This window comes from Lentinus tigrinus (assembly GCF_003813185.1).
Source record: "Lentinus tigrinus ALCF2SS1-7 unplaced genomic scaffold L226scaffold_46, whole genome shotgun sequence".
Taxonomy (NCBI): Eukaryota; Fungi; Basidiomycota; class Agaricomycetes; order Polyporales; family Polyporaceae; genus Lentinus; species Lentinus tigrinus.
The window spans coordinates 99,102-126,206 of NW_027137955.1; the positions used below are offsets into that span (position 1 = coordinate 99,102).

The following is a 27,105-nucleotide window of genomic DNA, read 5'->3' on the forward strand; positions in this document are numbered from 1 at the left end:
GCGAGCGCAGCGCTTGGATTTCCTATCACGTCCGCCTCCAAATCGCCTCCGACTCCACCGTCGCGTAACCTCCATACCCCATACAGGCAAGGCTTCCTGAACTGCCTTGCCATATCGTCACTCGGAAGGTTCACATGACGACTCTGCGTCCCTGGAGGAGAAGTTGTGCCGTCAGACCTGCAGTCGCGCACGAGCTTAAGCTTAACGGGTGTCGGGTGTATATCCGCCTACGCATCCGACGCCTCGTTCCGTGATTAGGTCCTCGGCATGGTATCATCCGGATTCCGCGCAAGCTGTGTGCCTTCGGAGGGTCCATATCGGCGCAGTCGCTCCAGTTCAGGCAGTTGCGCGACTTCAGGGCAAACTGAGGAGTCGGAAGCCAGGCGGCAGGGGCCGGGTCGCCGGACACCCTGCGCCCTGGCAGCCTCGCGTTCGACTTCGTCGGGAACTTTGCATGCAGCGTTTGATGCCCGCACACTGGTTTACATAACGATGACGACGCGTGAGGCGATGGCAGCCAGCAGTCTGAATGTCTATTCGGACGATGATGGTATGTATTACACGGTGGGGAATACGTCTACGGGGTCGTTTCGTAACAGTACAGGTGACAGACGGTATACACGAGGGATATGACTTTCAGATGAGACGATGCAACACAGTCCCAGAACCAGAACCCGATGCCAGATGAAGGAGTGGTGTAGGATGGGTGTGATACAGATGTGGAAACGGGGTAACATGGGTGAAAGCAAAGAGCGTGTGGTGTATGTAATGTGGAGAACTGAGGGAAATACGAACGGTAAACGGAAAACGAGGAATATCACAGTACCGTGTGTGTCACGAGAATGGTGCGTCCCCATTGGGAAACGGAGGTTGGCTGGTAGAGTTTCAGTTACCAGATCCACCCGAGGCGCGCTGAAGACAAAGCATCCGAGTTAGCGCAGGAGCGCCACAACAACGAGGCAGTAAACTCACGGTGGAGACGCCAACTATCTCCACGGGATAGGGATTCGTCCCCGCTCAGCGCGAACTTGACGAGAGGTGAGTACCTCCGACAGTATGTCTGCGAAGTAACCGCTTACCCCCGCTGGAGCCGCGCGAATCCACCGAACCAGAGCCGCGGCTGAATATCCTGGCCAAGAACGGTTTCTTCGGGCTCTCCGGCGAGGTGGGCGAGCGAGGTGACCGCGACGACGACGAGTGTGTGTGGGGCTTGGAGGTGTAGACCGACGCCGAGTTCGGCACCTGCGCACAGAGACCGAGACGGTCAGTGTCAGCAATCTCCGTGTGCTCGATAAGTAGAATGAAAGACATGCGGTGAATCGTGGGCTTGGGATCGAGGCTGGGAGGTCAAGGAGATCGGACAGCGCAGCAGAGCCCTGAACCACGTTGAGAGATCGGGAGATATGAACACTTACGATGATCTGGACCTTTTGGCCAGGCGACGGTAAGACGTAGTAGGTACTTCCAGAAGTGTCGCTGGAAGTGTCGCTGTCGCTTGGACTGAGCGAGGGCGTCCGCGTCCGTGTCCGCGACCGTGAAGAAGAGGGAACTCCGCCGTGAGTCCGTCCTCCGCTCTGCTCGTGTCCCGCAGTGCTATGCGCGCGCGGGCGAGAATGATGTGAAGACGAGCCGTGTACGGGTGGGAAGGGCGTACTGCCAGCGTTGACAGGGGAATACTGGGTGGGGTGTGGGAGAGGGTCGGACCGGCTATACGCTATTCCTGGTGCGGGAGCGCGGCGAGTTCCGTGCGACGAGGGAGAGTAGACAATTGCGGGTGGCTGGTACTTGGACGCGTGCCGCCCAGATGGGGCATAGACGATCGCGGGCGGTGCATAGTGGTACGGAAGCCCGTTTTGCATCGTCGACGCAGCCATGCCGGGCTGTTCGTAGAATCGAGAACCGCCCGGGGCTGGATGCGAATGCGTCGGAGAAGCGATGACGGGGATGGGCTGGGCGGAGGTCGTGGTCGCATGCCTCGGTGTGGGCGCAAAGACGCTTCGGTTGGACGTGTGGAGATGATCTGCAAGGGGAGGAACTCTATCGTGGATCGAGGGTTGCTGGAAGATGCCCTGCGCTGGTGGGGGTGCACGAGAACGGTGGGATGATGATGTAGACGCCGGCATGCGCTGAGAATCTTCTGCCTGCCGCGACGGCAGGACGCGGATGTTTTCTGGCGCGCCGGTGGGTGCGTACCGTGAGCCCGATGCATACGACAGTGTCTGCGCATAGCGGGCAGGATGGTGAGGAACGTCTGCAGCTGCAGGCGCAGGCGGGGCGAACGATCCAGATCGGGATCGGTGGCGGGAGGACTGCGGCTGGCCGCGACTATGCGTCGGCGAGGGATCTTGGGAGATGGGTATATCTGGTCGGCCATCGTCGTAGCGCAGAAGCATGCGAGGTGGCAGGGAGTGCGAGCTCGACGCGTCGGACTCGCTCGGGCCATACATTGGTGTGTCATCGTCGCTTAAGATCGACGGTGGCGAGGAGGGGGAGACGTAGCTCAGCCCTTGGGAATGGATGTTGACCCAGTTCGCGCATCGTTCGCGCGAGTTGAGATACTCTTGGATGGTCTCTGGGTCAGTGGCGTATTCTGTCATGCCTAGGGTCGTGAACAAAGACGGAGGGATGAGTACAAAGCAGTGATGGTAGCGCAGTGACAGCACAGACAAAAGGGTGGAACGCCGAGAGAGATAAAGATACTTATACCCTCCGGGTGGGACAGTCGGACCACGACGGCGGTGGGGGGCGAAACTCTGTTGGAGCGGGGATTACTGAGGTCATCTGGATAATTGTGCAATCTGAATACCGTCGAATTGCCTGTCCAGGCTGTCGAACAGGAACGTGTTCCAGGCGAGGCGATCGTACACGCTCACGATTATCTGGAACCGGCTAGATCAGACTCTTGCCCAGCCAGAGATTGGCCAGAGATGTCCAATGTTTTGGGTCGCCGGACACATATCAGGTGGATATGAGTCAACTCCGATTGAACAACGGCGGGCAGCCACTGGTGTTTTCCGACTTGCCCGCCCTCCGTCCTCTCCCTACACCGGTCTGCGGTTCAGAAGCAGCTGCTTCTAGCGTAGGCGGATACACAGGTACCGCACAGATGCTCTGCAGTAGCTGGAAGCCATGCAACTGCGATAGCTGCGGGAGACATTGTTCCGCGGCTCCGCCTCAGCCCAGTGTTGATCTCACGGCCGACCGGAGCGAGGCATCGATGCTGTCGCCCTTTGTCGCCCACAGGCATCCTCTATTCGAGACGCTCTCACCTTCTTCTAGGCGTCCCGATTTCTCATGATCGGAGAATCTTGTATCGCATGATCAGGCCAGCCACGCTCTGGTGCTCTCCCGTGTGCCTTCCAGGACGCCCGCGCGCGCCCTGGACAGCGATGTCAGCTAGTGTGTCGAGTACAAAGAGTGGCACGTCGATGCTGCAGCCGGAAGATAGTCGTGGTTTCTGCGCAGGATGGTTGAAAGCAGGAGGAGGACGAGAAGGATTAACGCCCATCTCCTCTTCTGCCACCACTTTGGAACTCCGCATTTCCCTGCTCTCTCCCCTCTCGCATTCTGAAGGCATTTTGGACACATCGATGGAGCACTGCTAGCTAGCAGGAATAGCTTCGACGGAGCGCAAGGTTCTCAGTGAATTTTGCAAAAACACTCATTTCGAGGGAAATATCTGACTCACATCACCTGCAGGTTTTCATTTGCCACGCCCGTGGCCTTCATCTCGGGCCTGAAAACGCGGACACTCGCGCGGGTGTCCGGCCGTCTCTAAAGATGCAATGGTGTGCGCAGGTAGGTAGGGCGACCGCCATCTTCGGGGTCGCCTGGCCGCCTCGTGTGCTGCACTCGTCCTGCTTCGCCGTCCCGCTGTCGCGGCTACGATGAGAACGGTCGTCGACGTGCCACACTGACCGTCAACATGTCTCCTATCGGCTCCCTTACCCAATCAAGAGACCGCCGAGGACATGTCTCCCCCGCCTATCCAACGCCCGGTGTTCTCCAGTCAAGGTTACGCCCGCTTCGGATCTCCACGCATCGCGGCCCAGCTGCTCGTCGCATCCACCCGTAATGCGTCTGCACTGCTTGGCTAGGGCTGCATCGATGCCGTACTCGTTCGCGAAGACTCTGGCTCGACTCTTCATTACGAGCTCTTCCTGCCGCGCTCGTCTCCTCGCGTTCACACGCATCGCCATGTGATGGTCCTCTGTTCCCATTTACCGTCTCGTGGGGGCGATGACGGCGACTATGATTTGACACCGCGTTCTGCTGGTCCTCTGCTCACGCTAGCTCGAGGCATATGCCTCTCACAGTTATGGGCAGATGATCGTCGATGAACTCTACATCGCAAGTCGGATGCTGTCGCAGACGCGCTGCCATGCTACGCCGCGACAATTTTGACTAAAGGAAGCAGTGCCCAGCAAATTGCCCGGCTTCGAGTCGCGCTGCGGCGCGCATTGTGCGGTACGTGGGTTTAATCAACGCTTATTGAGTGCAAAGTTAGTCTGTCTCTCGTCCAGTGCTGACTAGTGACTACCGAATTACCCCAGGGTGCCTAACAGCACAGTCCCATGCCGCAAGACCTGTCCAACTCTACTCGTGGCACCCCGCCTCGGCCTTCACAGGGGACCACTGCGACGATGGGCATTTTCGCAACGCGCCCCGCCTCCGTCCGTCCTCGGTATTCCCAATGGCCCCGGTGGAGTCCTAGGAGGTGCCTGCATGCCGTCCGCCTGCGGCGATGCTGCTGCACGCGGGACATGTGCAGCGGCGATGAACTGTGGTCCTCGCCGCTGCTGCGAGTAAGCCGCGTTTCTCATCTACCGAGCTTCGCAAACCTTGTTGCACGTGCACCATCTCCTCCCCACGCACCTGCCCGCATCTGGCGCTCCCGACATTCTCGTCTGGCCTCGTATCGTCGACGAAGTGCACGCACTCAGGCCTTGAGACCGCCCACCAATCCAAGTTACTCCATGGAGCCACAAGTGCTCTCTCCAGGTCCACTACGCTGCCGACGCAGTCGGCCTCCGACCCCGTGTTCTCTCCTGGCGCCCGCATAGCTGGAGTTCGCGCGTCTGCGCCTTGTTCCTTTAGTCGCCGACATATGTTCCTAGCGGTCATCTGTCAGATTGTCATTCGGCTTCCCGATGACATGCGACCGAGCGTGATGGGGATAAGCCTGTCCCTGTGCGCTGTGATGGATCCGAGGAACGTGGTCGGAGATCGGACGCGGACACCCAGCTGGGATATTCCCGCTAAGCGGCGCGCAACAGATTACCTGTGTTGCGTCCGCTGTCTTTCTCCGTCTGTCTTCTGGATTATACAGATGGACTCGTCAGGACAAGTTCTGCACAGATACGGACGTCCCCGCTTGCCTCGACGGACGTCAATGTGGTTCCCAGTGGATAGTCGGATGGAGCATCCTCTTCGAAGGTGGATTCGCCACAATGCTTACGAAACATAAACCGCCAGATGACTGATCTCAGTGTATGTACTTACCTAGTCTTCTGAGTATGGACTCCCTGCGAATTGCCTCCGCGAACCTAGATGTTCTTGTAGCCCCGATCAGTGATCGGTATCGGGGTGCTTTGTCATGGAGGCAGAAATCGAGCTCTATGGGTTGTACATACGAGGGTCTACTCGGCATCAACATCTTTGATTCATGCTCACAACGATATCGGAGCAGAACTCTAGTGTCATGCACTACCACCATAACTCCGAGGGGAGTCCGGCGGTGTGAGTGTGCAGAGTCAGGAAGAGGGTTGTAATCGAGATGAGCAACACGTCGATGCGCATCGACCTGAACGTATACCCTTTCAACATTGCAGTACGTCGTGAAGAATTGGCGTTGAGTATGGCATGACGTCATCCGTTACGACGACGTCCTCGGTTCAACACAGTAGCATGTCCTGACCATCTCTCATCTTGCCGGACTATCCACGACTATATCTCCCTCTGACTTCTCTACCGCGACGACCAAATGGCGCCACTCACGAGCTCACTTGCGTACTCGACGGACTCAGCGGGCATGCACCCGTCTCACACTCTACCGTTGAAGCTTCGAGCCATCGCAGAAGCAGGCTTCCCAGCGGCAGAGCTTGGATTCCCGGACCTCGAGGCATACACAGAGCAGGAGCACCGGGGGTACAAGAAGCTAGACGAGAGTGGCAAAGGTGACCTAGACACGCTTGTGCAGGCGGCTACCAATATCAGGAAGCTCTGTTCGGAGTTGGGTCTCTCAATACTGGCGGTGCATCCGTACGTTCAACAACTTCAACATGTCCGCGAAAACGCTTCTAATGCTGACACTCATGCGCGAAGCTTCGACCATTTCGAAGGATACGGCGAGTCCTCGAAGAGAGCTGCCAAGCTGGAGCGAGCGTCGGCGTGGTTCAAGGTTCTGCAGGTGAGTTTCCCCATTCCGACCACCTCTCCTGCATCGTACACCAACACTATGCATATAATGTAGGCTCTAGGATGCGAGATGCTGCAGGTAGGCTCAACGCCCGACGAGTCCAGCAGCAGTGACTATGATGTCATCGCGGGAGACCTGAGGAAGCTCGCGGACGAGGCCGCAGCGCAGGACCCACCAATCCGCATGTATGCACCTCATTTTCTGTTATGGGTGATTATCCTCACGTACAGACAGCGCGTACGAGCTGTGGGCCTGGGGGGCCTACGTGTACGTCATTGACATCACTCACCTCTGCGTCTGCGGTGTATGGCTAACCAACCGACCTGTAGGAACACCTGGGAGCACATCTGGGAGATTTGCAAGCGCATCGACCGACCTAACTTTGGCCTCTGCTTAGATACCTTCCAGATCTGCGGTAAGTTGGTGGCCACTATCCATGATATCACCCGCAACCTACCTGACCTGTGACGCCACTGGTGGCATACCGGTACCAACTTCTCCCCGTAGCCCGCGCATACGCCGACCCCACCTCTCGTAATGGTCTCCTCCAGGACCCACCTGAAGGGTCCGCGGTGATGCATCTGGCGTCCTCACTCAAAGCACTCGCCATCACGGTGCCCCCAGAGAAGATCTTCTACTTCCAGATCTCCGATGGCTCGCGCAAGGTTGCGCCGGATACGCTGCTGCAAGAAGCCAAGGACCAGGGAATAGGGCCGCTATATGCCTGGTCGAACGCGTGGCGGCCGCTTCCGTACATGGACGAAGTGTGTCCACGGAAGGACGGCGAGAGCTGGGGCGGCTACCTCCCTGTGCTCGATGTGTGCGAAGCGGTGCTCCGGACGGGCTGGAGAGGCCCGTGGTCATACGAGGTGCGCATGCGACGGGTGGGGCTGTGGGCTCACCGTAAATGCAATGGCTGACCATCTCATCAGGTGTTCTACGAGGAGGATATGTCGAAGGAGGATAAGGACGTCCCATCGAAGTGGACAAATGCTGCGCAGGAGAGTCACAAGTTCTTGCTAAAGAGACTTAAGGAGCGCGGGTTCTGACGCTTCACGCATCAGAGTCAGCTTTGGTAGCAAAGATTGAGCCTGACCTGCACGCTCGCAGGCATAAACCTGTATGCGATATTAGACCCGAAGTTGCCTTCTAGAGATGCACGAATTGGCAGCTATCACCTTTTTGCCCAATATAAGAGCGTTGAAGTGAGCTGCAAGATGGAATAGAGCGAGAGCACAGGGACTGGCGTTGGAAGTCCAGCAGCAACGCCAGCGTGGGCGGCAAGGAATGGAGCCCAAAATGGGAAAGTCACGTGCAACTTCTACTTTTCGCTGCTAGAGGACTCCCAATAGCTGGATCGTCAGCATATACCCCCTGCGTATATGCCAAAAGCACAACAGACCACATACAGGCCACATTAGATACACAGGAGGGGCATGGAGGCCCTCGAACGGCAGCGTGATACGAGCGAGGGAGAGAGATCTGAGGGGGGTCGTGGGAAGATCACTCGTTCGCGCGACCCAAGTAGCATTCTGTTTACTCCTTCGCCCACAGACCACCGCTATCATCCCATCTCCCATCTTCCGCCATGTCCAGCGACCCCGCTACCAGACGACCCCAGCATACTCGACGATTCCCGTTGCTCGTTCCTCCTTTTTACATCGCCCGCTGAACGGTATCGGTAGAGAAACATACAACCACTCCTACATTGTGCCACATCACCACCTACTCTGCACGACATGACCTCCCCCCAGCACTTCGATGTGGCCCACACCACCTCATATTGCACCGTTAGGTCTCCATATGGGTACGTGGACGTCGATGGACGTCCAGACGTCACCCGAGAGGCACAGGAATGCCCTCTCTACGACCTCGTCGGGGCTTGTAGCCCCACGACGGCCGCTGCCATCAGGCAAGATCTAATGGACATCGAGGAGGAATTGTCAAGCAACTAGTAAGCAACATCATTCTTTGCATGCTGGGCGACACCGATCTTACGGCGTTTTTAGCTTGTCGCTCGGAATGGCGTCCACATCTTCCTCTCCCGTGCTCGCGGGTATGGCGCCTACCAGTGGCTCTATGGCGCTTAGCTCTGGCTTCGCCGCTGGCAATTCATTCCTCACCCAAGAAGACATTGCACTCAGCCAACTCCTCGAGTCTCTCAACTTCGACTACGTCGAGGAGCCTGTCTACCAGATCGGGAACACCCGGGGCCACGCCCAAGGTTCCGCGAACTTCGAGGAATATGCTGCCCTAGCTTACCGGTGCTACCACGACACGTACGGCTCTGCGTCGTTCCCGCCGCCGTGCATCGCGCCCGAGGACCTGCACAAGCCCCTGTCCCCGCACCTCGAGCCATCCAACGACTACGCCGCCGACCACGAGCGTCGCGCCAATCGCGCTCGCCGTCGCGGCGTTTCCTACTCTCCTCCGCCCATCACGCGCGGTCCTCCCACCAAGACCGAGCCTATCGTGCCCGGCTTCACCTCATTGAGGCGGCGCAATGTCCAAGTCGGACCGTCCACATCCGCCGAGGCCCAGGCTGTCAGCGAGCCCGTCACGCCCGCCGCTCGCGGTAGCACGAACCCCTGGAAGTGCCCCCACTGCCCGTTCGTCCAGTGGAACCGCCGTGGGCCCGACTTCCGGCGGCACGTCGCGACGCACACGGGCAGCAGGGCGGAGAAGGTCTACCTCTGCTGCGGGGTGCCCCTCATCGAGGCGGCGGAGCACGGGGTGCCGGATGAGGTCGCGAACGGCGAGGTGTGGGAGTACGAGGGCTTGTTCATGGTGGGCGGGTGCCGGCGCACGTTCAGCCGCAAGGACGCGTACTTGCGCCATCTCAACCGCCAGGCCGGGAAGTGCTTCGGAGACCCGCAGGCCCCGTACCAGCCGGGCAATGGCGCGAGCGCTGCTTGAATTCTTCTTCGAAAGGTCTCCTCTGCGAACGTTTATGTACTCATGGTTTGGATTTGTATGCTAGATACGTATTCTATTGTATTCAAAATTCTTCACTGGCACTACAGCGGTAGCGCCACTCCCTCCACTGGCAAGAGTGAGGGGCATGGGAGACACGAGGCAAGCCGTCGAAGAGAACTTTATGGCAGGCATCGCGCTGAAGGCCGAGACTTTATCGCGCGCACATCCTGCCTCCTATCCCCCTCCGTACACTGTCCGTCGCGTTGCTGAACGATCTTGCACGGGATGGGTAAATCGCGCTGCTGGGCTCCGGTGACAACAAAGGACGGGTGGCAGAGGCAGTGCAGGAAGGTCCCGCCCGCCGGGACGCACTACTGCGAAGAGCATCACCAGCTGTACGTGAAGAAGACCGACACGTACAAGAAAGCGACGCTGGAGATGGAGGCCTTGGACGAGGCATTCGTCAGGTTGGGAGACACGTACGTCGAGGGTCTCGGGCAGGAGGATCTCGTGCACGTCGCGGAGATCTCGAGGGCGTACCTCGATTGTTTAGAGAGAGCTGTCAGGGGAAGGGAGGAACATCATCGACGATTCTTTACACAGGGTGAGTAGACGTTATTGGACGTTACTCCCATGCGTGAGTTTTGACCGGGTCGCGCCGACACGCGGTTGGGCAGTCGACAGTGCACACCTTGAATACCTCGAGGTGCTCAAGTACAGGCTAGAGAACGCTTTCGCGTTCTTGTATCGCATCGAAAGCAGGGAGATGGAGCTCTCGGACAAAGGCTTGGGTTGGTGACTTTGTCAGAAGATAGTCCGACTGCCTATACAGAAGTCGCCTTGCGCCATTAGTGTCTGTGAGTACGGTACATCCATACGGCGTTACCGAGTGTCAACACGAGCATGTTGGTAACCGTCTCTCTTGTTATTATTCATCCCGGTATAGACCAGTACAAGGGAGCCTAGCTTTTGAATGATGTCGTGAGGATATTCGAGCAGAGTCGTTATCCTCCTGATCTTGCATTTCTCAATACGGCCTGGGTTGCATCGGATCGATGTCTTGCGTTCCATACAGACAAGTCTGGAGTGGCTTCTGCATGCTACTCCGGTGGCGTACGGTATCCTTGAAGCCTACTTTTCGAGTTAACGTCTACAGTCTTTGTGGCCGAGCGGTCGAAGAGGGGGAGTACTAGTGCGACAAAACCTCCAGCGTATATACTTCCCCCGACCTGCCGCTGGATGTACTGGCAAGAAATTGTGGCTTGGAGAGCTTCGGGTTTTATGCTACCGGCTTACCGGCCTCCTCGTGTGGCAGCACAAGGGCCCAATGCCGATGAGGATGCCGAGAGAGGCCAAGCGAGCTGCACGAGAGGTGACGAGATCCAAGGAATCGTGAGACGATCATGCATCTCGGTGAAAAGACAACTTTGGCTCTGTTGTGGCAAACGCGCACACGTGTGGGCGGGGGACATGCCCGAAAAGGTCAAGCCCTGCTCAGACCCAACGTCTTCGTCGTCCTCGAGGTCCCCCGTCCCCTGGCCCCCCGTCGAGCATAAAGACCGGAGAGATGATGGAGTGGCCTCAAGACAACTCTCCCCTCGACTCCTCGCATTGCGACTCTCCTTCCCCAGGATGATGGCCTATCCCCTCCCCATCTCAGCGCGTCCCGAAGACTTCGACTCGGACCTTGCGAACTACGAGGGCTCGTCCATGTTCTCCGCATACCTGCGCGATTCCGCCTTTGAACACGCACCTGGGCCCAGTGACACCATCCCTAGCGAAGACACTTTGTTTCTCTCGTACGTGAACGCGGAACAGGAGCTCTCGGATAACTAGTGAGTATCTGCAGTATCTCTCTGCACCTCTCTCGTGGTCTGACTTCCTCCTCAGTCTGAACTCGCAATGGGCATGTAGCTCGACCACTGTCTTTGATGACTTCGCGCTCGCGCAGGTCCAAGTCGCTTCGACTGTTGCCCCTCATGATCTCCTCCACATCGCCGGCCCCCAATTACCCTATGACGCGCTACACCCGAGTTCCAATGAGCACCTCGCGGGGAGCAGTAACGATATGTTTGCAATGTATCCGTTCGCACACGATGATGCTTTTTACGACGCGTCCGGCTCGTCTGGAGCCGTGTATCCGTCTGCATCTACCGACGCGGCAGTCGTTCCGGCATACATCGCGCCTGCTCTCATCACCGCTCCATCAACAAGTCCCGATCATACTGCTTCAGCTGCTGGTGAGCCACATCGACGCGCTCGCGTTCGTCACACTTCTCCCCTCGCACCCTACCCGACGCCCTCTTCCGAGCCACACTCGGTGAACGACGAGCTGATCATCAGCAAGCGCCGTAACGTCCAAGTCTCCCTTCCCTCCTCCTCTTCCACCACACCCAATCAGTCCACGCCTGCCCAGCGCGACCGCTGGAAATGCCCGCACTGCCCACACGTCCAGCAGAATCGCCGCGGGCCCGACCTGAGGCGGCACATTGCGACGCACACGCGCCCCGCGCAGACGCCGCAGTGGGTGTGCTGCGGGGTGCCCGTGTTCGAAGCCGTGGAGCACGGCGTGCCGGAGAAGTTGGTGAAGGCGGGCGAGGTGTGGCAGTTTGAGGGGATGTTCATGGTCGGGGGATGCAAGAAGACGTTCAGCAGGCGTGATGCTTATAGGCGGCATCTGAAGCGGGAGACGGGGAGGTGCTTCGGGGATCCACATGGGCTGTATCAGCCCGGGAACGTGCGGGACGAGGACAGCACGAGTTGCTGAGGCGGGACTTTCACTCGAACGGCTTATTCTGCGTGCGCTGCTCTGGTCGAGTGCCTGTATGGTTCATTCTCGAGAGTATATGTCCATTCCGGTAGAGACGAGATGCCATACCAGCGTGGGAATCAAGCTTACATAGGCGCTGTTCGTGCGCAACCTGCGACCGCAAACGCCTCTGGCTTGTTTCCGACCGCAATAATCTGAAGTGCTGGGATGCACACGCCGACAACGGTGCATCTACATACCTATGCTCAGCTATACCTCTGAAGTCCAAAGCCTCTCGAACTTTTGCTGCGGTCCTGCCTGCCTGTCTTGCGCTGTATCGGATGAACCTTCTATTCGTAATCAAGATATCTCGCCGACCTCGAAGTTGCCAAAGTTCCAGCCCCAAGCGAAAAGCTACCTCAGGTTTGCTCATCCATGTATTTGATGAAGACGGACAGGCTAGCTGAAGCAGAATAATGCGGCGCAGGAGTCTTGAGTGGTCGCAGGACAGCGGAAGCCATGGGATCGTCCGGTGAGTCATTCTGTCAGCGCTCGTTTCGCTGGTTACCAGGTTCCCTTTTGTTATATACTGCGAGGGGTTGGCTTTCTTTTGAGCCACTGTATCTCGATGTCGTGAGTCTCTGAGAACCTTGTTGTTCCGGAGACCGACAATTGTCAACTGGAGCCCGTCCATGAGCATCACTGGATTCGTATCGCGTCCCTACTTCCAATGTACGTAGACTCCAATTGGACATCGTACAGTGGAAGTAGCCCGAGTAAGCCCGGAGGTGAGAGTATGCTCTAGGGCTTACGGTTGGCTTTTCTGTTGACTATGCGATCACGTGAGGTGATGCACTCCCTCGCGACGCGTCTGTGGCGGCGGGAGTACTAGCCCCGCTTCGCGACATAGCTGTTATCGTCAGATGCGCGACCACTACTTGGATGCCTGTCCATTCTGTTCGCAGGTGCTGAGCTATCCCTGCTACTGCACACAATATTTTATACATTCTGAGGGACGTGGGGCTGGATACAGCATACGAGAGCGATGAGGCATTACAAGCGAAGCGCAAAGCTGAGAACTAGCAAACACCGTGCATAAGCATATATTTGAGAAGCTGGTATAGGAGAGCGGGAGAGCGAAGGCAGAGCGGATGGAGCAGTGTGGGGAGCTTACGAGATAAGGGAACGAGAACGCAAACGCAGAGACCATATAGTGCAGGGGACGGTTGCTAGCGAGAGCACACTGAGGTCCCCTCAGCATCCTGACGATAGTCAGTTCACCCCGTTTAGGAGAGGATCGGGGAATATGGCGTCAGCCTGCGACGGAGCCATGTAACCCTCGAGGGGCCTGTGCAGCTCGGCGAGGAAGTCGTCGAGGTCAGCGTCGTTCCAAGATGACAGCACTCGAATAGGCCAGTCGTTGCCCGCATTGATAGATCCACGAACAGCTGCGTGCATGCTAGGCTCCGTAGCGTCTAGCGTCACTGTAGATGTGGAAGCCGTCGCCGATTCTGACGGATTTACGCGTGAGTTTGTCTTGGGTCACCCGAGGGCCAACAGGAGATAGCTCACCTGGTTGTTTCGCGATAGATTGGCGCCCCCGACGGCTCAGGCCGGGTTTTCGGCTGTGCTTCTTCGCAACGATTGGCTTGCGGACCCGGTCCTTGCAGTCGATCCCAGCCTTCAAGCAGCGCATGCATGGCCGAACTATATCGCACGTTTTATGCTTTTCATGACAACTGATGCACTGTTCGCTAACGGAATCAATGCCTTCTGTCACGCCCATGCTGATTGTAACGCTCACCGCGTTCCTGACACTCTTGCGGTTCTCCGCATTCCTCACTTCGTCTCCATGTGTCAGATTGGTCGCAGCCGGACTCCTGGTCTCCTCCGAGTCCTTGACCGGCTGTTGACTATTGTTTTTCGCCGAGATATCCAAAGAGGGCATGCTAGAATTGAGAGGTAGGACGCAACCATCGTCCACTATGCCTGCCACGTTCCAAGATCGTATGCGGGACCGTTTTGTAGCCAAGAGGAGGTACGTACTCGTTCTGTGCGTTGTTGTTATTACTAAGAGCTTCCTCCCTGGCAGCGGCATGATAGGAGTTATGATGGTCTTGGTCTCCAATAGGTCACCGTTGACTCCAGCAGCCGAGGACGACCGCTCCCATACATCTGCGGTGGACATGGACATAGAGGCGTCAGTTGGGTTGTTAGGGTGTGAGTGCGGAGTCTATGCTTGTGAGCGCATGAAGCCCAATAACGCTCGCGGTGAGGCGAGGAGTCTACCGGAGAAAGAAGTGGGGCCCCTCATTTTATGTGTAAAAAGCACCGCCGGACTCCAGAGGCGTGGACAAAACATGGTGCAAGGCATCTACCGAGGTCGTACTGTCCGGACCGCTTCTAGCGCGCCAAAATCTACTCAGAGTCCAGGATAGTTCATCAGCGTATGTCCGATGACAGTGAGAATTGTTCATCGCCCGAGAAGCCCTACCACTCAATTCCCTCTATGAAAGCCCACGCTTTAAGTGTGCGATGGAGGGCCGGCGTTCATACATCGGAACTCTTCGTAGTGGCGGCGGGAACTGATGGTAGACGAGTTCGGGCTGCCGCTGGTATTCAAGTAGGGCTACTCAATTCTTCGACGCGTTCAAAGCTCGTCAATAAAGCTGATGGGCGCAACTTCGAGGATTGCCGAGCACCTCCTCCGACCTCGCAAGCGCTCTCGCATTCTGTCGCCCCACATAGTCCTCCCGCGATGCGTTCCCGATCACAGAAACCAAATGTTCGCATTGGGGGCCTTCCGGTGCTGCACGTCTATCTGCGCAACTTCACCATTGACGACATTCGACATTACTCAGAGTCTGACGACCATGGCGAGCTCCGGGTCGCGTCTCACTCCCTGAGCCTCCTCTTCAAGATCACATGGACCCATTTGTAATCATCCTCATTGTCAGATGAACTCGATCTTATCAACAGTGTGTCGTTCTCGAGCCCAGCATTATTCCGGCGGCATCGGGACCTTTAGACACTGGGCATGCCCATGGCCCATGGCATTGTTAGACCGAGCGTCTATCTTATCATGTTCTGCGGCCATACATACTGTAACTCGTCCTCGAACTAATGCGTTCCTAGACATTTTGAACTCTGCCTGAACCCACCCCTTTCTCTCTGAAGTCCGAATTACGACATGCATCGGCTCGGGGGAGTTGGCATCGCGGCATTCGACCGCCAACAGCAATCCAAGCGTTCCTTCGCAGAGCTATCCACCGAGATCTCCCAAGCCCAGCTCGACCTCCTCCACGCCCAGCTCGCCCAATTCCGCAGCGCACTCGCCCACTACGCCTCCACACACCGCGACCGCATCCGCCATGAGCCCTCTTTTCGGCATGCGTTCCAGCAGATGTGCACCACCATCGGCGTCGACCCGCTCGCCGGCCCACGCAAGGGCGGCTGGTGGGCGGAGATGCTCAACCTCGGCGACTGGCAGTACGAGCTCGGGGTGCAGATCGTCGACGTCTGCGTGAGCACCCGGGAGCGGAATGGAGGGCTGATCGAGATGGGAGAGCTGATACGACTGGTGAGTAAGCTGCGCGGGGTTGGAGGGGATGTGATCACGGAGGACGACGTTATGCGGAGCATCAAGACCCTCAAGCCGCTGTCGGCGGGGTACGAGGTCATCGATGTGGGCGGCGGGAAGAAGATGGTGCGGAGCGTGCCGCGCGAGTTCGATGCGGACCAGGCGGTGGTGCTTGCGGTCGCTCAGGAAGACGGTGGACGGGTCTCGGAGCAGGCGTTGGTGGGGCGAAGAGGATGGACAGAAGAGCGTGCACGGACAGCGCTGAGCAATATGCTGCTGAGGGACGGTCTCTGCTGGTTGGACGACCAGGATGAGGAGTACGGCGTATCATATTGGGTGCCGTCCGCGATGCGATGGGACGAGTAGGATGCCAGATGTGTTGGTGAGTCGCTACCCTCTCGCGCTGACAGGTACTGATTGACGATGGCTATCAGAATCTCACTCTGGCTATATTTCTAGGGCTGGATCATGCACCGTCTTTGGGATGATATGCGACCGTTGGCTATTATGCACCCAGGTTCGCCTTCCAGTGGCTGCATACTCAGGGGGCGGGAGGGACGCCTCGAACAGAGGGCGCTGGCGGACTACGCGACTACATCGAAGCATTCAATTCTATGGAAGACTCTCGTGCATACGTTGATTCGTGTGGTACGTCGTGCTGGAACGGAAACTATAAGGTGCATTTGGACTAACCCTAACTTGTCCTAGGCTCTCCTCGATCGCTTATGACGAACCCTGGGTGGGACACGACTGCCCTTCACGGAGAAGGAACGACTGAATTGCTCGTTGGATGCGATGCCTTGGGCAGACCAAGCATCCTAGGCCATGCCACATCTCGTCGCCGGAATGACGAAGCCATTGGTGATGCAGTTTGCGCGACCCACAACAGCGAGAGAGGACGCTCAGTTCATGTCCTACTTGATCTCGCGGTCCTAATAATCGTCATGAGGGTTGCATCGTTTCGATGTTCTGTGTCGAGCGGAGAAGACTGCGCGGCGTTGGATCGACAGTTAAGCTCCATGTCATCTTGGTATATCCAGCCATTCCTCCGTACACGCATATTTGTGGATACGTCTATCGAGCTCCTACATACTACGACTATTGTTTTCGACTTGCTTGGACAATACTCTTCGATGGAACGTCTTCCTTCTTTGTTGCTGGCGGTCGAAGAGCCGCGGAGAGTATGGGTTAGACAAAACCTTGAGCACATCCCTTGATCCTGCGGCTGAATTGACTGACAAGAAAGCCCGTTTGGGAGAGGTGAATCTGCTCTGGCTTTCACAGGTTGGAAACTATGGCTTGCCGGCCTCCTACGGACGAGGACGAGGGCACTGGTGCCGATGAGGATGTCGAGGGGAGCCACGCCAGGTGCACGAGAGGTGACAAGATTCAAGGGGTCGTGAGACGATCATGCATCTCGGTGAAAAGGCAACTTTGGCTCTGTTGTGGCAAACGCGCACACGTGTGGGCGGGAGGCGTGCGGTCGCCGGAAAAGGTCAAGCCCTGCTCAGACCCAACGCCTTCGTCGTCCTCGAGGTCCCCCGTCCCCTGGCCCCCCGTCGAGCATAAAGACCGGAGAGATGATGGAGTGGCCTCAAGACAACTCTCCCCTCGACTCCTCGCATCGCGACTCTCCTCCCCCAGGATGATGGCCTATCCCCTCCCCATCTCAGCGCGTCCCGAAGACTTCGACTCGGGCCTTGCGAACTACGAGGACTCGTCCGTGTTCTCCGAATACCTGCGCGACTCTGTCTTTGAACAAGCACCGGTTTGTGCCGGGCCAAGTCACACTATCTCTAGCGAGGACGCCTCGTTCCTCTCGTACGTGAACGCGGAACAGGAGCTCTCGGATAACTAGTGAGTACCTGCAGTATCTCTCCGCACCTGTCTCATGGTCTGACTTCCTCCTCAGTCTGAACTCGCAATGGGCATGCAGCTCGACCACTGTCTTTGATGACTTCGCGCTCGCGCAGGTCCCAGTCGCTTCTACCGCTCCCCTTCCTGATCTCCTCGACATCGCAGGCCCCCAATTACCCTATGACGCTCTCTATCCGAGTTCCAATGAGCACCTCGCGGGGAGCAGTAACGATATGCTCGCAATGTATCCGTTCGCACACGATGGCGCTTTTTACGACGTCTCCGGCACGCCTGGAGTGTTGTATCCTTCTGCATCTACCGACGCGCCAGTTGTTCCGGCATACATCGAGCCTGCTCTCATCACCGCTCCATCACCAAGCCCCGATTATACTGCTTCAGCTGCTGGTGATCCACACCGACATGCTCGCGTTCGTCACGCTGCTCCCCTCGCACCCTACCCGACGTCCTCTCCTGAGCCACACTCCGCGAACGACGAGCTCATCATTAGCAAGCGTCGTAACGTTCAAGTCTCCCTTTCCTCCTCTGCCACTACACCCAATCACTCCGCGCCTGCCCCGCACAACCGCTGGAAATGCCCGCATTGCCCACACGTCCAGCAGAATCGCCGCGGGCCCGACCTGAGGCGGCACATTGCGACGCACACGCGCCCCGCGCAGGCGCCGCAGTGGGTGTGTTGCGGGGTGCCCGTGTTCGACGCCGCAGAGCACGGTGTGCCGGAGAAGTTGGTGAAGGCGGGCGAGGTGTGGCAGTTTGAGGGGATATTCATGGTCGGGGGATGCAAGAAGACGTTCAGCAGGCGGGATGCGTATAGGCGGCATTTGAGGCGGGAGACGGGGAGGTGCTTTGGTGATCCGCATGGGTTGTATCAGCCCGGGAACGTGCGGGACGAGGACGGTACGGGGTGCTGAGGTGGGACTTTTACAACGGCTCGTTCTCCGTGCGCTGCGCTGGTCGAGGGCCTGTATTTTTTTCCTCTCGAGAGTATGTCAATCTGGGAACCTGAAGATCACGGCAGGTGCGCATCCAGCACGAACCTTATCAGACTCCTGGTAACAAGTGCTGCGGTGGACGGTGTCCCACATGCCTTGCTCCTCTGACTTGTATCCTCTTCCCACCGATCCGATATCATGTTTCGCCTTCCAGTATCAGTGTTTCTGTGGCCATTCATCGAAGCAATTAGCGATCAGTGAGCCGTAACCATCGCGTGGCGGTTGAAAATTAACAGAACCGTTCACAGGTTGGAAAACATGCGACTTGGATGTCGCGCACTCAACGAAGGATGTGACACTCCTTGCAGCAGAAGAACTCCATCTGGCCAGGGGTTCTGCGACGCGCACCAGGTTCTCCACGACGATTTGCACGCAGAATTGAAAACTCTCCAAGAGACGTCACGAAGGGATTACGCAAGCTACGCAGATGACAGGGTCGACATGTTACGCACCTTACGGAAGTACATAGGCTCGCTGAACGAGGAGATTCGGGCGAGTGCGCTGCATCAGCGGCAGTTCAGATGTGCGGGTGAGTGTTGGTTGAATGGTCGCTATGTACTATTCTGGCTCATAAGAGTACGTTTCAGGGAACCGAGAAGAGCTGCGGGATGAACGTGCCATGGCAGAGAGGCTGTTATCGGAGCATATCAGGACCATGGGCCGGTGAGGGGATGAACGAACCCCGTGTAAATTCGGTCAGTAGTGACGAGTCCTTCCTGGGTATGTTATTCCACTGACCATGGGGCCGTGATAGCTTCGCAGGACTACTACATAGTCAGCAATATATGCTCACGGTGCCGTGCGGTCGTGAGCAACAATGCACTCAAAACGTTACTTCTGATCTTAAACGATACAGAGTGAGCAAGGTTCTCGAATTTGATCATTCATCGTTCCTGTCCCACTGTAGTTGGGTTGTATGCAAGTACAGTATGTGCTCGTACCAGGTTTGGTTGGCGTCTTATCGAACGTCTCAATGCCGCCGGCGTCGCGATACAATGGGCGGCGTAACTGAAGAAGCTGGATCAATCATCGCGACGGCGAGTCGCGGCTAGAAGCCTCGGAGTCCGGGGAATATACTCATCGCCCTTGCAGCATAGCCTCACATCCGACGTGAACATGTGCGCTTATTGAACGATTGTTTCCTCCTCCCACGTCGACGTTCAACTCACCCACTTCCAGGATTGAGTCGCACCATCAACACTTCCTGTCCCTTCAGCAGACCTGAGGATCCACCACCATGCCTCAATGTCAAGCTCGAGCTATCGAAGGCGTCGATCCACAGGAACGCTGCACGATGAGCGCCCAGGCACCAGAGCTGTACTGCCCAGAGCATACCGCTGAAGCCGCCAGGCTCGCCGACGCGTACAAAAAGGCGCAGAACGAGGCCGATGCGCTTTCGGTGCTGGTTGAGGACATTGGCACCAAGGATGTATTGGAGCAGTCCCACAACGTCGACGAGACGAGCACTGCTGCGGCTGTATTGAAGGCGTATACTGACCGCCTGGACAGCATGATCAAGGCCGCGGAGCTGTATCAAGTGCGTTTCGGTGCGCAGAGCCGCCACGGTACGTTCGTGTTCCATGCCTTCCTTTGTAAGTTCGCTCAATGGGGACACAGATGGCCGTGCGTCGATGGAATCCGTCTCTGAGCTGGAGAAAAAGAGGGACGATGCCCTGAAGGTCCTCGCCAAAGCCGAATTCTGGAAGTCGGTGCTCAAGGGTTTAGAACCCCAGTCGTACGTCTGCACACCCACCTAACATGACGGGGAATTATGACTGACATGCGTATAGGACCTTTGGCCCAGTGCCCGTATCAGTACAGATGCAAGCGTCGGCGGAACGATGTCAGGCGTACCTCGAGACTGAAGGATGCACGCGCTGTCCGGACCCGGCAGCAGAAGGCCGGCGATTCTGTCCCGCGCATGACGCGCAGCACCGTGCGTCCCTAACGGGCGTCGAGAAGGCTCGGGTCCAATGCCACGAGTTCCTGGACGACTATGAAGGCGCCTTCGGAAGTGGCTCTCGAGGGGAGAATATCAAGCTCCTGCAGAAGTACGCCGTCAGCGTCCGGTCCGTGATGGAGCACCTGGAGGCGCATCAGCAGCAGTATCGCTGTAAGAGTACGTTTCGGCTCCGTTTCTTGACCTTCCGACTCTGTGTCCTGATGTTCGTGGCTGCAGCGGGAGAACAGCACAAGAAGGAGATGGACGACTTGACGGAGAAGCGGAGGAAGGTGTTCTCGAAGCTGGATGACCTTGTGTTGTTCGAGAATGTTGTCTACCTGGTCAAGGTACGAACATATGTGCGCGTCGCTGTCCTAGACGCTGACGATTGCGGCGACTTCGCAGAAAGCGGCTCCGTTCTGCTCAATAGGATTCTTCGTGCTATTGCTGTGTATCGTGTTGAATCAATGAGACGTCTACACACCCAATCACTCCAGTATACCATGGGACGCAATCCCAACGGACCTTGTATAGCGACTATCCCCAACTCACATCTACCGGATGTCTCTTCTCGCTAGTGTTACAGTGCTGCGGGAGGATTATTGCGGAGAACGGCTAGCAGACGCAATGCAAGCATCAGTCGTCCTCCAATATACAGTACTGCCCGGAGTACCAAGCAGCATGGACCTGTTGACATCGAAGCGCGATCTGGTCAAGCAGATCCGAGAGAGCGCCATCTCCGAGAACGAGAAGGACAGGTCCTTGGCTGAGATTACTGGTGAGAGGCGTACGTCTCACAGCGTATGATCACGAATGACGGCGTGCGGTACTAGCAGGGCGCTGCTGCATCTGCCGTTTCTGCGTACTTCGGGGTGACGTGGGGCCCGAACATCGTGCTGGGTGCACTCGCTACACTTGGCTTGCGAGTTACCCGGCCGGCGGACGAGAGGATCGTAATTTGTGCAGGGGAGTCCAGCACTCGCCGTCAAGGTCTGATGATATCGAGTTTGGCACTACGCATTACTGATCTGCGTACCGAATGTGTGTACCGAGAAGGACCAAAGAGTGTAATATAAAGGGTGAGACTACCGCAGCACAGAGTCTCGACATCCGTACCGAACGAAGCATCCGTCTGACAGGCACGATTATCACCTCCATTCAATCCCGATAGAACCACGTAAATGCGGACTCCACGCCCTGTGCGCGTTGCACAAGAGCACGGACCCTTCGACCTCACCTGTCGTCCTCCCTATCGACATCACCCACTCCTCTAGACTCCCATCCGCGACTGCAACGATGGTCAACCTTCGCCACTGTCACGCCCGTCTCGACTCCGAGCGGGACGCCCGCTGCGACCTCGAGATCACTCAAAACCAGTCGTTCTGCACCACACACAATACAGAGTACGAGGCTCTGAAAGCCAGAGGAAACGCAGCAGAGGCCATCCTGCAAGAGGCCGGAGGCTCTATCGAGTTGCTCAACGCAATAGATGTCAACACCTATACAACCTATGAGGCCATACAGAGGGACCTAGAAGACTTACAACGGTACTTGCTGGAACTGGACGAGCGCATTGACACGCGCAAAAGGTTGAGCAGACGGTTCTTCACCGAACGTGAGCGTGTGCTAGGTCTGGAAACGCGCGCCCTCGTCGTTGACTTCAGACTGTAGCAGAGAAGTGTGCGGCAGAAGCGGTGGCCGATCTTGAGCGGAGAAAGACGAATGTCGTGGCCACGTTGGCGAGGTTCCGCGCACGGGGTCTCGCCATTAAGGAGGACGCGCGGAGGAAAGTGCAAGAGGACCGGGAGGAAGACGAGGGCTACCCGGAGGAAACTGTTCGACGAGACGTCTTCGAGGTGCCACCTGGAGCAGTAGAGGCCGTATGCAACGAGGATCCTGAGCCGGAGCCAGGACCAGGAGGAGAGACGACACCCGACGAAGACGCAGCAACGCCCAGCGACCAGAGCCCCGCGCCTGAAGGTGCTCCGGACCAGATTTCCCCGCCATCGCATGACGGGGAGACCCCAGAGGAGGCAGAGAGGCGGCGCGAGCAGGTCAAGCACAGGATCAAGGTGCTCAACGAGTATAAGAGGAAGAAAGCTGAGGAGGCGAAGACGACGAAGGAAGAGAGCCCGGAGCCTCCGAGCACTGCGGTTGCACCTGCAAGCTCAGGCGGGTCGGGTGGCGATGGGCTCAGTGGCTTGGAGGTAGCTGGGAGGGTCGCACTGGTAAGTGCAGTTTGTCGCCATGTTGTTCGGTGCTGACCACGATCGCTCGCCCGAACGTGGTACGTGTCGGATCTTACAGACTGTCGCCGTGGTCGGAATTGCGCTTTTCATGGGTGTACGCAATGTGGATACGATCAGGCGGTAAGCTCCTACTTTGTGCATAGGTGACATGTTACTTACGCGGATGATCCGGACAGGTTGGGAGGCAGATGTATGGGCAAGGAATGAGTGCATGCTCGGGTGTCGGTACATAGATGCATTGATGGATGGTCGCGGTCGCAGTCGAAGTGGCAGAGCGGGCGTCTCTTTGGCTTGTCCTCGACCCGTATGTTTTCTCTACAGCTGTCTGCTTGGCGTTTCTATTTCGTCATCGTCCTCGAATACGTGCAATGAATGCTACACCTTGCGATATCATGCATGAGCCAGTGACGGGGCCGGCCTTGTCAACTGAGCGATTTTTCCGGCTCAACGTGATCCGTGTCCGCGCAAGACAGAGACAAGTTTGTTCGCCGGCAGATCCGGAGAACAGAGGACCTGGTGAGTGTTAGAACTGCCCTGTACCTGTGAATAGAAAGGGGCAGTCAACACGAGAATGATGAGGAGTTCTGGGCAGGGAGGTCGGGAGAGGCAGTGGTGTCCTTGCTGCAACTAGACGCAAGAATGAAGCAGCAGCATACAGGGTCCACGCACCTCCGAGGCGCGAAGGATATATAAGCATCAGCTCGCACATCAGGTATTGTGAGTGAACGCAGGATGTGGAATCCGGTCAACAACGCAAGTCGACGAGCGCCACCTCTTTCCTCTTCACGGTCATCCTGTCTTCATCGATTCGTCCTTCGCCCACAATCTCCTGTCTACTGTCGCGACCCCATACTACCGAACATGCCCCAATGTGCATTCACCTCAGGCGATCCGCCCTCGCAATGCACCTCCACGACGTTCAAGAAGTCCAAATACTGCAAGGCACACAGCGATGAGTTCCACGAAATCAAGAGCAAGTACAAGCACGCCGAGGAGCAAGTGGAGATCATGGGAAGGTCTCTCGTCAACGCGTCCCAGATCTATCGGACGCCGCTTGAAGAGCGCGGACAAGTCGAGGATGCCGTGAACATGATCCTGTGGTATGTTGTAAACATGGATCAGGAGGCGCACTGGCGGCGCAAACAAGACGCGAAGTTCTATGGAGGAGGTACGGAAATTATGTACTCCGTCGCTGTACTCGTATATGGAATGACATTTTTTGCAGAGAACGAACGCCATCACGCACGTCTCGCCGAGCTGAAGAAGCTGCGCTCAGACGGTATCGCGCTGCTCAAGATATTCAGGGCGCGCTACGACACCCTTGCGGCGCGCGACAAGGAGGGGCAGCCCCCGGAAGAAGCTAGAAAGGTCGCGGAAGACACACGTTCTCTGTGGGATGCGATCAGGCGACAGTGGCACATCCATCTTCACACCTTTTGTGACCACGGCGACGACGAGGCGGCCATCGCGAAGCAGGTGGACGAGGAGATGGGACTACTGCCTGAGGTTTGAGGGCGATCCTGTTGTACGTATTCGAGCTTCCTCCTCTCTGGGCTGCCTGGTACGGTGACGCTTACGTTCATTTATAGACGATACCACGCAAATCACGCAACATCTGGGGCTCGGAGAACGGATTATAACGATGTGGTTATCTCAAGTTATTGAGTCCCAGATACCCATGTCCTGCCAGTTAGCTGAGACCCATCATGAAGCTGTCGCGATTGCTCGAGTAATGCACGGCCAGAAAAGAAGGATGTGTTCTTCCTAATCCGTAGTCCGACCCGTTGAAGCGCTGTCGTATATGCGAACCTTGTTCAACTCTTCCCCCGCTACCATCTCCTCTTGTCCTCGCCCACTGCCCCCGTACCAATCTCGCGGACTCTGACATGTCGCGGGCCTCACCTTCGACCCACCGGAGACAGTCTTCCTCGTCGGTCACCTATCCCCCTCGCTGCCAGTGTCTTGTCGACAGTCGGACGCGTTGCAATGCACGGACAGTGCCACGACGCCAAGTCTGCGATGCCCACTTAGCGGCCTACGAGAAGAGCTACAGGGACTATAAAGACGCTGCAGACGAAACCATCACACTGCGTGTACAGCTCAAGCGCGGCGATGTGCACTCCCTTGACCTTGTGGAGGTCGATGCTCGGATCATAGACGTTCGCGCATACATCGACGCACTGGAGAAGGAATTGGCGTTGCGGAAGGAGCATGATTGGACATTCGTCGGAGAACGTGAGTGCATCCTCTCTTTTGCACAAAGTTGCGGGCACTGAAGTGGGAATGAACATACGTGCGTGTGTAGCCGACGAGGGTCACCAGGAGAGACTCCGGAAAATCGAGCAGCGGCTCGCGCACAACAGAGAGATCATCCACATGCTGCGCTCGCGCCAGGGTCGTCTCAGACGTAACCTGCCCGAGCGGTCCAAGCAGGCGCGTCGTACCGCACTCCCTACGCAATCCTCCGGTCCCTCCCAGCCGGCTGCGACCGCATCGCCTTCGCGCAGCCAGCGACGGCGCGATCGGCGGCAGGCGCACCAAGAGCGGAGAACGCAAGCCAAGGCGGCAGCACGCCAGCACCTATCGGAGGAACGCCAGCGACAGCATTCCAGGGTCGTCGAGGCAGAGCGGAGACGCAAGCTGGAAGATGATAGTGGTCACATCTTCCAGCCACGGCCATCGCGCGCTCTAGCACACTCGCAAGCGGACGAGAGAACAGACAGCGCGGAGATCCAGTTCATGCATGAGGACGCGTCGCTCAAGGGGTTGTGCTCGTGCAGCGAAGAGGCTGGGTCGCAGACTCAAATCGAAGAGGTACATAGCTCGATGGCTGTCTCGCTTTCCGATATCGCGGTGGAAGGTCAGCAGATGAACGAGGGTGAAGGCGAAGCTGCGGCCAAGTGCTTGCGGGTCCCTATCCATGCAGTCGCCGGTCCAGTCGCCCTCCAGCCCGCCGAGGCACAGACTCAGCAGTCTGAGCAAGCCGACGGAGATATGTTCAACTCGCAGCAAATCTCGCTCGTACCAGAGCCCGCGGAAGGCGTTCGAAGCCTTCTTGTCGCGCAGTGTTCGAATGCAAGAGCAAGCGCATCGGTGACTCCGTCGCATCCATTGCTGCCACAAGACGCGAGCTATCCAGACGTCAGTGTCGTGGAGGTGCACCCGGTCTCTCAGACTGTCGGGGCTGTGGAAGCTGTCGGATACGAGTACGCTCAAGTGGAGATTCGCGACTTGCAGACTGCAAGCGACGAGGGCAATATCGACATTGGGGATCGAGAGGACGAGCTAGAACCGACGAAGGCAGAGGAACTAGCGAGCCCCGCTGTGATGGAGGACGAACGCACTGTGTTCTACCCTGAGCACCGCGAGTTTGCGACGGCCGCCTTCGCACAAGACTCCAGTCGCATCCCATCAGTGGAGACGCAACAGTCGCCAGTAGATGGAAGATCTGGCATCAACGACACAGCGATGAGCCGGCGCATCTCTCAGGGATCCATAAAGGCGCATATAACCGTCGACCTTGGGTCGTGTGCCTGGAACACCGACTTGGAGCGACAAGGTCCTGAGGACGAAGATGCAAGCAGGCGTGGACGTAACAGTGGTCTCCGCTGGAAGATTATCTGGAGGATCGCGTGTATGGTGAGCAGCGTGCACTCAACCCATCAGTTTCATGAATGTTACATACTGACTGCAAGCATGCTAGGTGTTTGCGCTCTTGATAGCTCGTACCTTATCGCGCCGGGAAGCGGTGTCCAAGAGCCTGCGTGTTCTCCGGAGGCTCGCTCTGGCTGCGGGCAAGACACTGACGTTGTGAAGTGTATGGGGATCACTGCTGGTGAGTAGTATACCCCTTTCGCTGTTGCTGACCGTCGATTGATGGCTTCCGTTCGTTAGGTCAATGCGGTCACGTGAAGATGTGCAGGAGGACGATGTCGCAACGCGTGTAATACCAAGGTACACTTGTATAACTATAACTCATCGGTATCAGCCTTGCACGGACAGTGGAGTGCAAGTCCCTGCTGTGATATGCTTAGAACCGTGAGGTACGTCGAGGCGTGGTGAAGGAGCAATCTGGGGACTTCGCAGGCTTCCGGGATAAACGGTACGCCCATGCTTGTGGTTCTTGTCCAGCTAGACCTTTCGCTGACGCTTGCGAACTTCAGTCATTCAATTTGCGCGTCAGTGGGTCTTTGCACTTCACTGAATGCATGTCTCCAATTGCAAGCTTTCCCCTGACGTCCTCACGTCGACACACTTCCAAGCAGTTGCATGTTGGACGTGCTGCGAATGGCTACGTTGACGTTGTCTAGGGCACGCATAGCACGCCCTGCGCGCATATTTCGGTTCAGATGCAGTATGCGCCTTAGTATCAGTACATCACGGA

General features: G+C 57.1%; 14 protein-coding genes across 14 annotated transcripts; 12 read left to right on the top strand and 2 right to left on the bottom strand.

The window, feature by feature from the left end:
* Positions 1-494: 494 nt before the first annotated feature.
* Positions 495-2,675, bottom strand: L226DRAFT_539707 (uncharacterized protein). Its single transcript, XM_067681722.1, has 4 exons — positions 1,416-2,675; positions 1,080-1,242; positions 973-1,027; positions 495-912 (listed from the first exon to the last, which is right to left on the bottom strand). Exons 1-3 carry the CDS (start codon positions 2,595-2,597, stop codon positions 987-989), a joined length of 1,386 nt encoding a protein of 461 aa, XP_067530102.1. The 5' UTR covers positions 2,598-2,675; the 3' UTR covers positions 495-912; positions 973-986.
* A 1,679-nt stretch (positions 2,676-4,354) lies between these two features.
* On the top strand, positions 4,355-5,877 carry L226DRAFT_271877 (uncharacterized protein). The gene is made up of 4 exons (XM_067673480.1): positions 4,355-4,467; positions 4,554-4,805; positions 4,931-5,436; positions 5,507-5,877. Exons 2-4 carry the CDS (start codon positions 4,575-4,577, stop codon positions 5,769-5,771), a joined length of 1,002 nt encoding a protein of 333 aa, XP_067530103.1. The 5' UTR covers positions 4,355-4,467; positions 4,554-4,574; the 3' UTR covers positions 5,772-5,877.
* Positions 5,878-5,983: 106 nt separating this feature from the next.
* L226DRAFT_575530 (xylose isomerase-like protein) lies at positions 5,984-7,467 on the top strand (the record flags this gene model as incomplete). Its single annotated transcript, XM_067685208.1, has 7 exons — positions 5,984-6,261; positions 6,325-6,409; positions 6,473-6,603; positions 6,653-6,685; positions 6,748-6,833; positions 6,926-7,287; positions 7,351-7,467. 7 exons carry the CDS (start codon positions 5,984-5,986, stop codon positions 7,465-7,467), a joined length of 1,092 nt encoding a protein of 363 aa, XP_067530104.1.
* A 517-nt stretch (positions 7,468-7,984) lies between these two features.
* Positions 7,985-9,441, top strand: L226DRAFT_616775 (uncharacterized protein). The gene is made up of 2 exons (XM_067686948.1): positions 7,985-8,372; positions 8,428-9,441. Exons 1-2 carry the CDS (start codon positions 8,158-8,160, stop codon positions 9,332-9,334), a joined length of 1,122 nt encoding a protein of 373 aa, XP_067530105.1. The 5' UTR covers positions 7,985-8,157; the 3' UTR covers positions 9,335-9,441.
* Positions 9,442-9,589: 148 nt separating this feature from the next.
* L226DRAFT_616776 (uncharacterized protein) lies at positions 9,590-10,162 on the top strand. Its single transcript, XM_067686949.1, has 2 exons — positions 9,590-9,938; positions 10,012-10,162. Exons 1-2 carry the CDS (start codon positions 9,620-9,622, stop codon positions 10,131-10,133), a joined length of 441 nt encoding a protein of 146 aa, XP_067530106.1. The 5' UTR covers positions 9,590-9,619; the 3' UTR covers positions 10,134-10,162.
* A 1,227-nt stretch (positions 10,163-11,389) lies between these two features.
* Positions 11,390-12,159, top strand: L226DRAFT_539713 (uncharacterized protein). The gene has a single exon (XM_067681723.1). It carries the CDS (start codon positions 11,412-11,414, stop codon positions 12,099-12,101), a length of 690 nt encoding a protein of 229 aa, XP_067530107.1. The 5' UTR covers positions 11,390-11,411; the 3' UTR covers positions 12,102-12,159.
* Positions 12,160-13,355: 1,196 nt separating this feature from the next.
* On the bottom strand, positions 13,356-14,031 carry L226DRAFT_575534 (uncharacterized protein; the record flags this gene model as incomplete). Its single annotated transcript, XM_067685209.1, has 3 exons — positions 13,356-13,594; positions 13,656-13,830; positions 13,888-14,031. The coding sequence occupies 3 exons, from the start codon at positions 14,029-14,031 to the stop codon at positions 13,356-13,358; spliced, it is 558 nt and encodes a 185-aa protein (XP_067530108.1).
* Positions 14,032-15,273: 1,242 nt separating this feature from the next.
* Positions 15,274-16,029, top strand: L226DRAFT_575535 (winged helix DNA-binding domain-containing protein; the record flags this gene model as incomplete). The annotated part of the gene is made up of 1 exon (XM_067685210.1): positions 15,274-16,029. One exon carries the CDS (start codon positions 15,274-15,276, stop codon positions 16,027-16,029), a length of 756 nt encoding a protein of 251 aa, XP_067530109.1.
* On the top strand, positions 15,966-16,677 carry L226DRAFT_539717 (uncharacterized protein; the record flags this gene model as incomplete). Its single annotated transcript, XM_067681724.1, has 4 exons — positions 15,966-16,045; positions 16,074-16,138; positions 16,181-16,311; positions 16,643-16,677. Exons 1-4 carry the CDS (start codon positions 16,031-16,033, stop codon positions 16,675-16,677), a joined length of 246 nt encoding a protein of 81 aa, XP_067530110.1. The 5' UTR covers positions 15,966-16,030.
* A 1,063-nt stretch (positions 16,678-17,740) lies between these two features.
* L226DRAFT_539720 (uncharacterized protein) lies at positions 17,741-18,463 on the top strand. The gene has a single exon (XM_067681725.1). It carries the CDS (start codon positions 17,763-17,765, stop codon positions 18,447-18,449), a length of 687 nt encoding a protein of 228 aa, XP_067530111.1. The 5' UTR covers positions 17,741-17,762; the 3' UTR covers positions 18,450-18,463.
* A 1,208-nt stretch (positions 18,464-19,671) lies between these two features.
* L226DRAFT_616780 (uncharacterized protein) lies at positions 19,672-21,082 on the top strand. Its single transcript, XM_067686950.1, has 5 exons — positions 19,672-20,095; positions 20,148-20,265; positions 20,321-20,649; positions 20,710-20,819; positions 20,878-21,082. Exons 1-5 carry the CDS (start codon positions 19,768-19,770, stop codon positions 20,941-20,943), a joined length of 951 nt encoding a protein of 316 aa, XP_067530112.1. The 5' UTR covers positions 19,672-19,767; the 3' UTR covers positions 20,944-21,082.
* A 1,741-nt stretch (positions 21,083-22,823) lies between these two features.
* On the top strand, positions 22,824-23,351 carry L226DRAFT_272036 (uncharacterized protein). The gene is made up of 2 exons (XM_067673482.1): positions 22,824-22,841; positions 22,898-23,351. The coding sequence occupies exon 2, from the start codon at positions 22,967-22,969 to the stop codon at positions 23,246-23,248; it is 282 nt and encodes a 93-aa protein (XP_067530113.1). The 5' UTR covers positions 22,824-22,841; positions 22,898-22,966; the 3' UTR covers positions 23,249-23,351.
* L226DRAFT_272022 (uncharacterized protein) lies at positions 23,192-24,452 on the top strand. Its single transcript, XM_067673481.1, has 3 exons — positions 23,192-23,889; positions 23,947-24,246; positions 24,311-24,452. The coding sequence occupies exons 1-2, from the start codon at positions 23,454-23,456 to the stop codon at positions 24,231-24,233; spliced, it is 723 nt and encodes a 240-aa protein (XP_067530114.1). The 5' UTR covers positions 23,192-23,453; the 3' UTR covers positions 24,234-24,246; positions 24,311-24,452.
* A 155-nt stretch (positions 24,453-24,607) lies between these two features.
* On the top strand, positions 24,608-25,112 carry L226DRAFT_471602 (uncharacterized protein; the record flags this gene model as incomplete). Its single annotated transcript, XM_067676398.1, has 2 exons — positions 24,608-24,956; positions 25,027-25,112. Coding segments are annotated over 2 exons (435 nt in total), but the record flags the coding sequence as incomplete, so codon positions are not given.
* Between the last annotated feature and the right edge of the window lie 1,993 nt (positions 25,113-27,105).

Excerpts from the sequence above, each read along its gene's own strand:
- L226DRAFT_272022 (XM_067673481.1), top strand. The coding sequence starts at position 23,454 with ATGTGGAATCCGGTCAACAACGCAAGTCGACGAGCGCCACCTCTTTCC. Across the intron at positions 23,890-23,946 it reads CGCGAAGTTCTATGGAGGAG|AGAACGAACGCCATCACGCA; the intron begins GTACGGAAATTA and ends CATTTTTTGCAG.
- L226DRAFT_539707 (XM_067681722.1), bottom strand. The coding sequence starts at position 2,597 with ATGACAGAATACGCCACTGACCCAGAGACCATCCAAGAGTATCTCAAC. Across the intron at positions 1,243-1,415 it reads GCCAAAAGGTCCAGATCATC|GTGCCGAACTCGGCGTCGGT; the intron begins GTAAGTGTTCAT and ends CTCTGTGCGCAG. Across the intron at positions 1,028-1,079 it reads TTCGCGCGGCTCCAGCGGGG|TTCGCGCTGAGCGGGGACGA; the intron begins GTAAGCGGTTAC and ends CCTCTCGTCAAG.
- L226DRAFT_272036 (XM_067673482.1), top strand. The coding sequence starts at position 22,967 with ATGGTCGCGGTCGCAGTCGAAGTGGCAGAGCGGGCGTCTCTTTGGCTT.
- L226DRAFT_271877 (XM_067673480.1), top strand. The coding sequence starts at position 4,575 with ATGCCGCAAGACCTGTCCAACTCTACTCGTGGCACCCCGCCTCGGCCT. Across the intron at positions 4,806-4,930 it reads GGTCCTCGCCGCTGCTGCGA|TGCACGCACTCAGGCCTTGA; the intron begins GTAAGCCGCGTT and ends TCGTCGACGAAG. Across the intron at positions 5,437-5,506 it reads ATGGAGCATCCTCTTCGAAG|TCTTCTGAGTATGGACTCCC; the intron begins GTGGATTCGCCA and ends GTACTTACCTAG.
- L226DRAFT_539713 (XM_067681723.1), top strand. The coding sequence starts at position 11,412 with ATGTATCCGTTCGCACACGATGATGCTTTTTACGACGCGTCCGGCTCG.
- L226DRAFT_616780 (XM_067686950.1), top strand. The coding sequence starts at position 19,768 with ATGCCTCAATGTCAAGCTCGAGCTATCGAAGGCGTCGATCCACAGGAA. Across the intron at positions 20,096-20,147 it reads CGGTGCGCAGAGCCGCCACG|ATGGCCGTGCGTCGATGGAA; the intron begins GTACGTTCGTGT and ends ATGGGGACACAG. Across the intron at positions 20,266-20,320 it reads AAGGGTTTAGAACCCCAGTC|GACCTTTGGCCCAGTGCCCG; the intron begins GTACGTCTGCAC and ends ACATGCGTATAG.
- L226DRAFT_539720 (XM_067681725.1), top strand. The coding sequence starts at position 17,763 with ATGTATCCGTTCGCACACGATGGCGCTTTTTACGACGTCTCCGGCACG.
- L226DRAFT_616775 (XM_067686948.1), top strand. The coding sequence starts at position 8,158 with ATGACCTCCCCCCAGCACTTCGATGTGGCCCACACCACCTCATATTGC. Across the intron at positions 8,373-8,427 it reads GAGGAATTGTCAAGCAACTA|CTTGTCGCTCGGAATGGCGT; the intron begins GTAAGCAACATC and ends CGGCGTTTTTAG.
- L226DRAFT_616776 (XM_067686949.1), top strand. The coding sequence starts at position 9,620 with ATGGGTAAATCGCGCTGCTGGGCTCCGGTGACAACAAAGGACGGGTGG. Across the intron at positions 9,939-10,011 it reads TCGACGATTCTTTACACAGG|TCGACAGTGCACACCTTGAA; the intron begins GTGAGTAGACGT and ends GCGGTTGGGCAG.